General features: G+C 40.0%; 1 protein-coding gene across 6 annotated transcripts in view; it reads left to right on the top strand.

Moving 5' to 3' along the window:
• Positions 1–13,912, top strand: part of RBBP5 (RB binding protein 5, histone lysine methyltransferase complex subunit) — a 30,343-nt gene that overhangs the window by 11,805 nt on the left and 4,626 nt on the right. For 3 of the 6 annotated variants that reach the window (XM_036343279.1, XM_036343285.1, XM_036343280.1), the window contains 10 exons: positions 3,990–4,130; positions 4,852–5,014; positions 6,083–6,192; positions 7,440–7,559; positions 7,648–7,801; positions 7,894–7,965; positions 9,038–9,155; positions 10,287–10,356; positions 10,726–10,955; positions 11,724–11,915. In XM_036343279.1, the coding sequence (XP_036199172.1) occupies positions 3,990–4,130; positions 4,852–5,014; positions 6,083–6,192; positions 7,440–7,559; positions 7,648–7,801; positions 7,894–7,965; positions 9,038–9,155; positions 10,287–10,356; positions 10,726–10,955; positions 11,724–11,915 (1,370 nt within the window). The remainder of the gene's footprint in view (positions 1–3,989; positions 4,131–4,851; positions 5,015–6,082; positions 6,193–7,439; positions 7,560–7,647; positions 7,802–7,893; positions 7,966–9,037; positions 9,156–10,286; positions 10,357–10,725; positions 10,956–11,723; positions 11,916–13,912) is intronic. The other 3 variants (XM_036343282.1, XM_036343283.1, XM_036343284.1) reach the window with 3 other exon arrangements.

The following is a 13,912-nucleotide window of genomic DNA, read 5'->3' as shown; positions in this document are numbered from 1 at the left end:
GGTGGTAATGTCCGGGCATAAGTCTGACTCTTGAGCCCATGTTCTTCACCATGGAGATGTATTGCCTGCTAAGTCCTCATTAGCGATTCCTCTTTGTTGCAAAATTTGGATAAGTACTGGTTTTGGGGTTCTTTTTTTGTTTCTTCCTTCTGTTTTTGATTCTCTGTTTTCTTTTTTCCTGTCTCCTGTGGGTTTCTTGAACATTTTTTAGAATTCCATTTTGATTTACCTGTAGTATGTTTTTAGCTTTTTAGTAGCTACTAGGAATTATATTATATATATAAAACTTACCACCATTAGCTGGCGTTGACATTTTACCAGTTCAAATGAGGTGTAAGAAACCTTTCCTCTCTTTACCCTCTTTTGTTTATAATTGTCTTAAATATTTCCTCTGTATATATTGAGACCCACATAAGACAGTACAGTGGGGCCTTGACTTACGAGTTTAATTCGTTCCAAGACCGAGCTCATTAAGGAGCTCGTTAACTCAAATTACTCTGTCAACTCAACGCAAAAAATCAGCGGAGAGACAGCTGGTATCTCAAAAAACTCATTAGTCGGGACACTCTTAAGTCAAGGCCCCACTGTATTTTGATTTTTGCTTCATATGTCAAAACTCAAGAAGGAAAAAAAGTCTTTATTTACCAATATTTTTACTCTTTTCATTGTTCTTTTTTCCTGATGTTCTAATTTCTTCTTTTATCATTTCCTTTTTGTTTAGAGAACTTCCTGCAGCTATTCTTTTAGGGTAGGTCTGCTGGTGACAAATGTCTTGATTTACCTCTTTGTTCCTGAAGAATATTTTCACTGAATATTGAATTTGGGTTGACAGATCTTTTCTTTTTTTTTTTTTAAATATATTTTATTGATTTTTTACAGAGAGAAAGGGAGAGAGATAGAGAGTCAGAAATATCGATGAGAGAGAAACACCAATCAGCTGCCTCCTGCACATCTCCTACTGGGGATGTGCCCGCAACCAAGGTACATGCCCTTGACCGGAATCGAACCTGGGACCTTTCAGTCTGCAGGCCGACACTCTATCCACTGAGCCAAACCGGTTTCGGCCAGATCTTTTCTTTAAGCACTTAAAAAATGTGTCACTTCCTTCTGACCTTCATGGTTTCTGATGAGAAATCTGCTATCATGTGAATTGTTCCATATACCTGGTAGGTAAGGTGTCATTTCTCTCTTAATGCTTTTAAGACTTTTTTTCTTTGAACTTCCTCCATTTTCCTCTGGGCAGAAACCTCCACCCAGCTGGCCTTGGCTGCACATTCTGGATTTCAGGCTTCCCCCAGACCCAATAAACCCTTTTTGCTGAATGAGGAAAAAATAGATTCTTTTCGTTGTCTTTAGTTTTCAGAAGTTTGTCTCTGGGTATTAGAGTAAATTTCTTTGAGCTCACCCTGTTTGAGGTCTATTCAGTTTCTTGAATCTGTAGGTTATATAATCTTTTGCCAAGTTTGGGAAATTTTCAGCATTATATCTTCAAATACTTTTATTCCCTACTTTTTTTTCTCTTCTTCCAGGACTCTGATAATATAGCTTTAGATCTTTATTATAGTCCCACAGGTCTGTGAGGCTCTGTTCATTTTTTTCCATTTGTTTTCTTCCTGTTATTCAGATTGCAGTTTTTAAATTTTATTTATTGATTCTTTCCTCTTTCTTCTTCATTGGCTGCTGAACCCATCTCTTGAGTGTTTTGTTTTTTTTTTTTTTTGTCATTCCACTTATTTATGCATTCATTGGGTGATTCTTGTATGTGGCCTGCCCGGGGATCGAACCGTGACCTCCTGGTTCATAGGTCGATGCTCAACCACTGAGCCATGCCAGCTGAGCTGTTTTTTAATTTTAGTTATAATTTTCAATTATAAAGTTCCCATTTCCGTTCTTCTTTGTATCTTCTGTTTCTTTGCTGAGACTTTTCGTGTTTGTTTTTTATCCCCATTTATTTCAAGCATGTTTGCAGTTTCTTATTGAAGCATTTTTATGATGGCTGCATTTAAATCCTTGTCAGATAATTCTAAATCTATGTTATCTCTGTGTTAGTATCTGTTGATTGACTTTTCTCATTTCAGTTGAAATTTTCTTTGTTCTTGGGTGGTAGTGATTTCCATTTGCAACTTGGGCATTTTAGGTGCTGTTTTGTAAGAATGTAGAGCTTATTTATTATTTAAATCTTGTGTTTTAGCAGGCCTCCTCTGGTACTGCACCAACGGGAAGGGAGGGCACCATCTTGTTATTGCCAGGTGGGTTAGAAGCCCACGTTTCTCATTTGGCTGCCATATGCTGGGTGAGATTGGAAACTCAGCCTCCCCACTGGGCCTCCTAGGCTGATACTGTCCTGCCTGGAAGGCTCCAAGTGCTTTGTTCCTGTTCCCCGCCTGGTCTACACTAATTCTGTGGCTGAGATCCTCATTGCCACCTGGTGGGCGTGAAAGACACCAGCTAGGAGGGAAGAGTGCTGTGCTGTGAACTGGGCAGCAGTGGAAGTCTAGACTCTCTATGTAAACCTTGTTGACGGGGGTTGCAGTTTTTCCTGTGGTGGTTGCTGGAGTGAAGTGACTATTGTCTAAACGTTTTCTGTCTCACTGGTTTGTCCTTTCCTGGTTCTTTGGTCAAAGAAAACAGGCTCTTCTCTAGCCTTTTTGCGTGTGCCCATTGGTATTACTGTGTTGTTGGCTTCTCCATCACTTGGTCTAGGACAGGGGTGGGCAAACTTTTTGACTCGAGGGCCACAATGGGTTCTTAAACTGGACTGGAGGGCCGGAACAAAAGCATGTATGGAGTTTTGTGTGAACTAATATAAATTCAAAGTAAACATCATTACATAAAAGGGTACGGCCTTTTTTTTTTTTTTTAGTTTTATTCATTTCAAACGGGCCGGATCTGGCCGGCGGGCCGTAGTTTGCCCACGGCTGGTCTAGGACATGGGAGGCAAAAAGAACACCCAGTGAACTGTTAAGTCATTTCTTTATCCTGCAGTCTCTAGCTAGTTGTCTTCTGTCTGTCTTTCAGAGTCTTTTTCTGTTTGTTTGTATATAATGTCTAGGTGCTTAGCTATAGTTAGCAGGAGGAATTCATTCCTTCATTCCTTTCTTAATTATCTTATATATATATATAAAAGCCTAATATGCAAATTATCTCCTCGGGAGTTTGATCGCTTGCTGTGACGTGCGCTGACCCCCAGGGGGTGGTGTGGAATGAAGGAAGGCCCTGGCCAGCAGCCGGCAGCCAGAAGGCCACGTTTGGCCCTGATGACTGGCCAGGTCTAGGGACCCTACCCGTGCGCAAATTTCATGCACCAGGCCTCTAGTTTTAAATAACAGATACTTATCTTTATTATTTGTTTAAGCTCTGAAGGTACTACTGGAGGAGCAATCAGAAAACTCAGATACTCCCTCTCCACCCCTAAGAAAATAACCTGTTTTTGTTAAATCAACACTTAAGTGCTTGCTGATTGTAGACTAATATGCTCATGTTCTTTCACAGAGCCACTTGTAGTGTTATCTTGAATTGTTAAGACCTTCTGTTATTAGATATGAAAATGTCACAAAAGCATGCTTATTTATTGCTTAGTTGGGAGAGCCTGTTGTGGATATGTTTTTAAAAAAGAAATATTGCCGAAACCGGTTTGGCTCAGTGGATAGAGCGTCGGCCTGGGGACTGAAAGGTCCCAGGTTCGATTCCGGTCAAGGGCATGTACCTGGGTTGCGGGCATATCCCCGGTAGGAGATGTGCAGGAGGCAGCTGATCGATGTTTCTCTCTCATCGATGTTTCTAACTCTCTATCTCTCTCCCTTCCTCTCTGTAAAAAATCAATAAAATATATTTTAAAAAAATAAAAAATAAAAATAAAAAAAATAAAAAAGAAATATTGACCCTATACAATTAGGGTAATAATGTGACTCAAGCGGTTTTGCCCATAAGAGTGGTATGATATACTTTACTTTAAAACATGTGCTAAGTTACTCTTTTTCCCTTCGCAGCTGGAGTCGAGATGGTCATAAGCTCGTGAGTGCTTCCACTGATAACATAGTGTCACAGTGGGATGTTCTCTCAGGAGACTGCGACCAGAGGTTTCGGTTCCCTTCACCCATCTTAAAAGTCCAGTATCATCCACGAGATCAGTATGTTTAATCTGAGCTGTTCTTCCTGGGGTGGGGTCTGATTTTATATGGATTAGCTCCACGCTCATGACAATTTCAGTTTAAGGTTTTGGGAAGCAAATTCACACATCCCTAGACCTTCCACATAAAAAGTCTTCCTGTCTAGGTTGGCTCTACTAAATAGATTTTAAGGAGTGAGTTATATAGTGAAAAGCTGGCCAAAAATAGGACTTTGGAAATGGACAAAGATAGGAATAAGTATAATAACTAGTCCTTGACCTGCCCTCTTCCCTCCCCATTTTTGGATTTCTTTAGTAGAAGAAATTATTCAGTATTAAACTGCATTTAAGAAAGAATTACCTAATCATTCTGTTTCCCAGACATAACTGTCTGCATTTCTCTGGTCAAGTTCTTTTTACATATAAAGGTGGTTATATAAAGCTCACAAAGCACAGATGTGCCATGTTACATGTTCATAAATATGTATTTTTTACATGGTTTTCATAAGTATTTTACTTAATTTCATACATATTTTACTAGCTTGCTACATTTTTATTTTTAGTGATTACATTTTATTTTGTCAAGGTAGGACTCCATAACTATTCAGTCATTTCTCTATCATGAGACAGTTAGATTTTAGGCTTTCATTGCATTCAGTTTGCTTGGGCTAGAAGAGTAAGTGAGGGTACCAACCTTCTGATACCAAAGCAACAGCCAATGTACTATTCATATTTTTAAACAGGAACAAGGTTCTCGTGTGTCCCATGAAATCTGCTCCTGTCATGTTGACCCTTTCAGATTCCAAACATGTTGTTCTACCGGTAGACGATGACTCGGACTTGAACGTGGTTGCATCTTTTGATAGGCGAGGGGAATATATCTATACAGGAAACGCAAAAGGCAAGGTAAGCTTAGAAGCCAGCAAAATACCCCTCAGTCATCCTGTGCTTTGCCTCACTTCATGTGTACTTGTGCTACTTCCTTTGAAATTTCTTTTACCCCCACTCTAAGCATGCCTCCTGCAAATACAGCTTATTTTTCTCTCATGCTTAATAATTTCTGTTCTTTGGATTTAGAGTGGTCAGAGATTATGTGGCCTAGAAAAAGATAGAAGGGCCTTTACTGGGTACTAAGGAAGGGTCATTTCTAAATTATATTACTGCTGGTGAAAATACTTAGTTCTGTAAATATTGTATAATTCAGGCTAGCGTAACCTGTAGTTTTGTAGAAGTCAGGTTAGACGAGTGCTAAGGTACCTTTTAAGCTTAGAGTTTGTAGTTCCATTAGGCACCCTAATTTTTTTTAACTAGGGCACATTGTAGTAAAAAAACCCATCAAGTACATACAACATAAAATTTAGCACCTTAACCATAAAATGTATAATTCATGAGTATTAAGTACATTCACATTGTTGTGCACCCATCACCACCATTCATCATCTTGCAAAACACTAAATAATAACTCCCTACTCCCTGTTCCTACACCCCTACCCCTCCCTCCAGCCCCTGGTAACTATCATTCAGTCTTTATGAATTTGGCTACTTTAGGTACCTCATATAAATGGACTCATACAGTATTTGTCTTTTCGTGACGGGCTTATTTCATTTAGTATAATATCCTTAAGATTTATCCATGCTCAGCATGTGCCAGAATGTCCATCCTTTTCAAGGCTGAATAATATTCCGTTGTATGTATGTACATTTTATTCATTCATCTGTTGATGAATACTTGGGTTGCTTCACTTTTTGATCATTGTGATTAACACTAAACATTCTCTTTTAAGAATAGATTAAGACACTGTCCTTTATTTGAAGAGGTAAAAGGCAATACCAGTTAATCAAGTTGAATACATGGGAATAAAGATGTTTATATTTTTACCTAGTCTCTCCCAGTTTTAGAAACAGAAGCCAGATCCAATTACTGTAAGTTACCTGAATACTTACTTACTTTTAACTTTTTTTTTTAAACTTTAGATTTTGGTCTTAAAAACAGATTCTCAAGATCTTGTTGCTTCCTTCAGAGTAACAACTGGAACAAGCAATACCACAGCCATTAAGTCAATAGAGTTTGCCCGGAAGGGGAGGTGAGACCTTGTCTTTTTAGGGACAGTTTTAAAATTGAGTGGAATGCAAAAATACATTGGTTCACACTTTTTGTGTATATTTTACTTATAATTTTGTAAAAGTTTACTTTAAACATGGTTATTAGAGCCCGGCCAGTGTGGTTCAGTGGTTGAGCATCGACCTATGAACTAAGAGGTCCTGGTTTGATTCCTGGTCAGGCAACATGCCCGGGTTGTGTGTTTGACCCCCATTGGGGGGCATGCAGGAGGCAGCCGGACAGTGATTCTCTCTCATCATTGATGTTTCTCTCTCTCTCTCCCTCTCCCTTCTTCTCTGAAATCAATAAAAATATTTTTAAAAATGGTTATTAGAAACTGTCAATATCTGGTTCTTAAATTTACTTCATTGAACCAGCATTTACTAGTACATCTTCTTTATCAGGAGGTTATCAGGCAGTTGCTTTACAGAAAGAATATCTGAGTGATATGTGCGGAACCAATGCTTGGCATGTGGTTAGCACTGTGTAAAGATGAGCTATTATTATAATTAGAATAGATGTCACAATTCACAGAGTAACTGAACATACACTTTACTCACATAAAACCAGCCTGTTTACCCCTTTAATTTCCAGTGTTTTTCTGGTAAGTTTGGTTATCCAGCTAGAAGTAGACATATCAACAGAGACAAGAAGAAATAGGCTGTCAATAAAAGAGGTAACACTCATCCTATTTCATGTAGGAACCCTTAATGCTTCGGGGACATTCTCTTCAATTAAGAAAAGGTTTGTCAGTAAAGTCTGGAAGAAGCGTGTGTAATAATATATTTTAGACAAATTTCTAAAGTTATTAACAGTAAAAAACAAAGGAACGTTTTAAATTGAAATAGTTTATAAACTCATTAAGAAGAATATATTATATATGAAACAGGCCAGAGAAATGAAGTATTTATATACATTTAACTGGGAATTCAGCAAGCTGGTTTCAATTTACAGGTCTTGGATCTCAGTCAGTACTGATGACTGGTTTGTTAGTTTGCACAGGCAGGGTTCAAGGATGCACAGAAGGTATATAAAATATTTTCCTTCAAATTAAATTTTCATTTGGATTGTGGCAGGAGATGCATAGGCATTTGAGCACATTACTTAGGTCTTCACTCAGTTTCTCCCCCGTTTATTCGGTGTTTTATGGCACTGTTCTAAGTAACAGGTTGTAATAGAAAATGTTAACGGAAACAGATTCCTGACTTGTGATTTTTCTCCTTTCTGCAGTTGCTTTTTAATTAACACGGCAGATCGAATAATCAGAGTTTATGATGGCAGGGAAATCTTAACCTGTGGGAGAGATGGAGAGCCGGAACCTATGCAGAAGTTACAGGACTTGGTCAATAGGTGGGTAGCAGACCCTAGAAGAGTGTGTGCTGATTCGTAACCTGGGCTCAGGTTCCAGTTTTCCTTGGGTGCTTTCTGTGTCCTTTAGGACCCCGTGGAAGAAATGCTGCTTCTCTGGGGACGGGGAGTACATAGTGGCCGGGTCAGCCCGGCAGCACGCCCTGTACATTTGGGAGAAGAGCATAGGCAACCTGGTGAAGATCCTCCACGGGACGAGAGGGGAGCTCCTGCTGGATGTGGCTGTGAGTGGGATGAGGGGTTGCTGCTGTTACTTCTGTAACCGATGTGTGGCTTCCTTCTTAGACCTGGTTGTTCTTTCCTTTGTTAAATTTAGTGGCATCCTGTTCGACCCATCATAGCATCTATTTCTAGTGGAGTGGTATCCATCTGGGCACAGAATCAAGTAGTAAGTATTTTTCTGGTTTAATTACTTTGAAACTAGGAACCCCCCCTTTTTTTTATCAAAGAATTTTACAAATAGTACACTAAAAATTACCTTATTTACTTTTTTTTGCGTATGATTCTTTTTATTTATTGATTGATTTCAGAGAGGAAGGGAGAGGCAGATATAGAAACATCAATGGTGAGAGAGAGTCATTGATCGGCTGCCTCCTGCATACCCTCTACTGGGAATCGAGCCAGCAACCCAGGCATGCACCCTGACTGGGAATAGAACCCTGACCTCCTGGTTCATAGGTCGATGCTCAACCACTGAGCCACACCAGCTGGCTTGCATATGAATCTTGTAACCTAAATAGGTTCAGTGCACCTAGATTTGCCTTATTTTGATGGGATGGTCTTGGGCAATAGCCAATTTACTAGTTGTTTTCAGCGAGAAGTCTAGTGGACTTTCTGCTACATTTTTCTGTTTCTTTATCTGAGATAGAGTATTCTTTTGCTTTTATTTTCAGCTCAGTTTCTGTTTTATATCTTGGTTTTATTTTAAGCACCTTTCATTATATTTATAATCAGTGTACTCATAATCAGGCTAATATATGAAATATTTGAAGATGCTGGGCCCTAGAATTTCCTTTACTGACTGCACTTTTTGGGTTATAAAGCAATATTTGTTAACACCTTGGAGAATGGTTAACAACAGCCTAGAAAGTGTGTAGAACTCTGATCATTTTGCCTTACTTGCCCTTTGGGGCCGTCCCGAGCAAGTACGGGGTGGGCTTTGGATTATTGCCTCAGTGAAGAAGAGTAAGTGGGGATGGAGTTGGTTTTACATCTTAAAAAGATTAAAGATGGCAGGTTTTTTTTTTAATGAAAGAACTACAGTTAATAATAACTTGGAATGTTTAAGGTAGGAAATACCTTAATATAGTAAAACCTATAGATACCTGATTTTCATTATCCATCAAATTTGATCTCCGAATTCTAAGTTGTTTTTATGTGTAAATCTCTCACATATGTAATTAGTGTCTAGAGCACAGACTTGCTTTCTCAGATGGCTATGTACTCTGTTTGTGGCGTAGGAAAATTGGAGTGCCTTTGCACCAGACTTCAAAGAGCTGGATGAAAATGTAGAGTACGAGGAAAGGGAATCAGAGTTTGATATTGAAGATGAAGATAAGAGTGAGCCGGAACAGACAGGTAACATTTCTCCATTGCAGACAGTATTTCTCAAAGGAAAACTGATTGCTTTATTTAGTATTCATTTTTAATTTGTGTTGAAAGTTTACTTCATCATTTAGTCTAAAACGTCACCTTTTTTAATTGACTAGAGCTTACATGGACATTATTACTAGGATTTGCCAGCTCTCTTGACATTTCACTTTGCATTTCCTGGTCAGTTACAGATGGTTAGTTGAGGGTTTACCTGCAGCACTTAGCAAAGCTCCCACACATGTGGAGTCTCAGCTGTGTCATGTGTTGTCTCTCCTTGTCAGTAACGTGACGGTGAAGAGCTCAGGTGGAGTCACATTGTATTCAGAACTTATTCCTTCAACCTGAATGTCCTCGTGTGTATAAGAGTGGGGATAATAGGGCCTGCCTTTTAGGGTTGTGGGGAATGGATGAGGTACTGCACCCAAAGCACTCAGTGTAGTGCCAGTTCTGATAGGCATCCCGTTATGATCATGATCATTGATATTTTTCTCTATCTTCTGAACTTCCAGGTAGGAAACTCCTTGAGAATAAAGATTTGACTTTTTATCCCATGGTTTCTAACAAAGGGCTTTATATCTAGTGGGAGTTTCAGTATGTGAATGCTCATTCTGCCCAGTTGGCACTGTCAGTGAGTAGTTAATGCCACAGATCACCTTGATGGTGCTGGAATTAGGTCCCTATTTTGTAAGAATAGGGAACTTGCACGCCTCATGTGTGTTAGCAGGACCACAACATGTGCTAGACTATCGGTATGATTGGATTGTGTTCTGTGAAGCTTCAGACTTTCACATAAGTTGTTCTCATCTACTTAGCACATTGAACATACCTTTACTGTAGCACTTACTATGTTGAATTGAAATGATCTGTTAACATCTGACTTCCCAGTTAGACTATGAAGCTTTTACTGAAGAACTGTTCCCAAGTGTCTTGGTTTCACTGTAGTCCCCATGTCTAGCACATGGTGGCAATTAGCACATATTTGTTGAATGATTAAATAAACGAACCGTTTGCTTCTCCTCCTTGGTTTCTCCTGAATTTCCATTTATGAAAATCATGAGCCACAAGTGAAAAGCAGTTTTGCACTTTTCACGCCTCTGCTGTCTGTCTGTCCGGCAGGGGCTGATGCTGCTGAGGATGAAGAAGTGGATGTCACCAGTGTGGACCCTATTGCTGCTTTCTGTAGCAGGTGAGCCACCTCGGGCCTAGGCCTCAGGACGCTCCTCCTCTGCAGTTCCCCGTGGCTGGCCCTTCAGTCCCATCTGCTTATTAGCCCCAAGAGATAGCTGCTTCTGTATACATGAAGTCCCTTCCTTTCTCCCCTGCTAGAACATCTGAAACCGGAATAACTCATTTATGCCACTTAATTTTACTACTGATTTTATTAATCAGGCTGTCTGATTTCCTTTCATTCATGCTGGCTTTCTTAGAATTCCAGATCCATACCTGGAATTGCTAATGGTTAATAGAGGTGATTCTGTCCTAGAGGAAGGGTTATTGATTTAAGCAACTGTCTCCTCTTTTTTTCCAATTCCTTGTCTGATCTTATTCCAAATAGTGATGAAGAGCTGGAAGATTCAAAGGCTCTATTGTATTTACCCATTGCCCCTGAGGTAGAAGACCCAGAAGAAAATCCTTATGGCCCCCCACCGGATGCCGTCCAAACTTCCTTGATAGACGAAGGGGCTAGTTCAGAGAAGAAGAGGCAGTCTTCCGCAGATGGGTCCCAGCCACCTAAGAAGAAGCCCAAAACAACCAATATAGAACTTCAAGGAGTTCCAAATGATGGTGAGAGCCGCCTCCTCTCTGCCTCCTGAGAGACACCACTTTTTACTCTTCACACAATCTGGTGGTTTCCTGTTTCAGTGATTTTACCTTGAAGGAATTTTCCCATGAGTCTCTACAACTTTGTAATGATTTCATGTGCTTTCACTTCTCTTTCAAAATGGGAGGTTCTGCCCTCTGTACTTTGCCTAAGATTACGACACATGTTAAGTTTTCTGACATCTGGCTCTGAGTTTGTTTCACTGTGCCACCATTTCCATCGCTGCTGCCCACCCCGCCCCTGAAGAGTTTATTAGGTGGTAAAGTACTAGTCAGACTTGGACAGTCTTCTTTCTTCCTACATACTCTTTGCAGTCTGACTTGGGGAGCCTTAATAATCACGTGGTTGAGTCAGGATTCTTACCCGGGACTCTAGTTCCAAAGCCCATTTCCTCTCTGTTCTCACATGACATTCTGGTTGTGTGCATTCCTGTTCTGCCTTGGTGTGTACAGTGTCATTGTGTCTTTCAGCTACTTTTCCATTTAGAGCTGCCGTGGTTTGGTGCAGTCCACATAGGCTATATGTGCCCTTTGGCCAAGCAACTATTTCTCAATGGCCATTCTTTGTATAGTTTTATAAATAATAAAGCAAATTTTTCTCCTTGTATTAGTGGATCTGGGCATAAGGGCAACATCCTTTGCTCCTGGATAGGTGGCATGCCATGTGCTTAGTTGGGGTGATGGGGCTGGTGGTGTCTGGATTCCTTTCCATGCCTGTCTGTCCTTTTACAGAAGTCCATCCACTACTGGGTGTGAAGGGGGATGGCAAATCCAAGAAGAAGCAAGCAGGCCGGCCTAAAGGATCAAAAGGTAAAGAGAAAGATTCTCCATTTAAACCGAAACTCTACAAAGGGGACAGAGGTTTGCCTCTGGAAGGATCAGCGAAGGGTAAAGTGCAGGCGGAACTCAGCCAGCCCCTGACAGGTAAGGACACATGGGAGCGCTGTCCGGCTTGCTTTGTGGCCTTGCTGTGTACGGCCCGTGACTTCATGTTCCTGCAGCGCTTTTTCTTCCTTCCTCCTTTTTCCAAGTGGCAGGTGTTCTCTGAGTTTTAAGCTTCCAACAAGGGCAGGCTCAAACAGATTTGGCTTAATCCCGTGGCTCTTAACTTGGGTCCCTAAGTAGGTTTAAGGGTCTGCATTCCCTTGATACTATGTGAATGCAGAATATTGTGTGAATATTTGTGTAGGGAAGATGCCCATACCTATAATTAGATTTCCTATCGGAATTCATGACCCGAAAAGGGGAAACAACCCCTAGTTTAATTCATTCCTTCATCTGTATTTGCTCTTAGATGTTTGTTTTGTCTCAAATGAAAGAGCCATGCAGATAACCAGAATATAAGCTTGCTTTATATAGCCCCTGACTATTTAACTGTGGCCTCCCTCCCTCCCTCCCTCTTCCTTCCTCCCCCTTTTTCATTCTCTCTCTGTCTCTCTGCCAGTGGTCTAGAAGCAATAATTAAGTTGTTGGTAGTACTATCATGATAAAAAAAGAAGATGAGTTGTTTTTTTTGTTTTTGTTTTTCAAACAAGAGATTACCAAAAAGACAGGAACTACAGTATCTTTGTAGCTTCTTAACACCTAAGCCTTTTGAAACTTACTGAGTTTTCTTACTTTTATATGATTGAGGAATTTTTATTAGGGGATGGGAGAACAATTTCAGTTTTCTATCAAATATTTTTGACTCTAGGCTTTGGTCTCTTGTTTGGAAACTAGTAATCAAATTAGAATCCATTCTATTCAAACATTGTTGGGTTTTAGAAACTTTGTTTTATGTACAACGCGTTACTTTAGTTAATACAGTACTCTCAGTTTTTCGGTGGCTAGGTCAGTAGACTCAGCGCCCCAATGATAAAATATCTGGCTGTATTCAGCCCCTCCCCCCTTGCTTTACAATTGTAATGAATATATGATGATGAGATGCACTGGGATGTGAGACAGAATTCCTTGCTTATACCTTAAGTCATTGTGCACATGACTTCTCTTCTGCAGAGAAGCTGAAGCAGGATTAGTGACTCATCATTTTGAGTATTCTGCCTCAAATGAGCTAGACTTTAGTTTTTCACCGCCCAACACCTTATCACTGAACATCCCCACTTTTCACAGCCCAACACCTTACCACTGAGAACCCCCACTTTTCCCAACATTTATGGTGCTTCACTGATAGTTATCACCTCCACATTCAAGCCACCAAAGGCTCAATCTGTATATTTTTAAATAGCCTAAAAGAGTTATATGGGTATCGTCAATAAAGATTGCAGATTAGTAATTGACATATTAAATAAAATTGATTCTTTTATCACCCACTTCTTGCACACTTGCTACTACAGAAGACACAATTTAAGGTGTAAGTAGATTTTTCTGGCCCACAGAGCCGAAATGCTTCAGGGTGATTTAAAAGTTGGCCAAACATAGTGAATTAATTGAAATATTCTAGGACATAGTCTCCTCGCTCCTATAATTAATCATTTGCTTTGTGATAATAAATGTATGGCAAATAAACCATTAAGTTTTCTCTCTATGATAGAGTGATTTCAACTTTTATGTTTAGTTGGTGTGGTCACTAGCAGTAGCTAAATATCTCTGACATTCGCCAAACTGGGTTTCTGTCAGGCACCCGGTGAGGTGCTGCTGGCGTCTGCAGAGTGTAACAGCAGTGGGTTCTCAGCTGGGCTTCAGGAAGGTCTGGAAGAGTCAGAATCACAATGTTGGCAAGTTTCCTCAACCTTAAAGGAATGGGCCCTTTTATTCAGTAAACTTTTCAAAATACTGAATGTAGTTTTCAGGGATACTTTGAACTAGATGTGGACTACATATTTTAGTACTGGTACAAATCAGCATTTCAAAGCTCCTTCTAGAAAGAATAGAAACCATTATCAGGGGCCTATTGGAAGTTTGTTTCCACTCACTTTGCCGAC

Source organism: Myotis myotis, unplaced genomic scaffold, assembly GCF_014108235.1.
Source record: "Myotis myotis isolate mMyoMyo1 unplaced genomic scaffold, mMyoMyo1.p scaffold_m19_p_18, whole genome shotgun sequence".
In the NCBI taxonomy this organism is placed as follows: Eukaryota; Metazoa; Chordata; class Mammalia; order Chiroptera; family Vespertilionidae; genus Myotis; species Myotis myotis.
The sequence above is the reverse complement of the archived record's forward strand: the minus strand, read 5'-3'. Positions and strand labels throughout refer to the sequence as shown.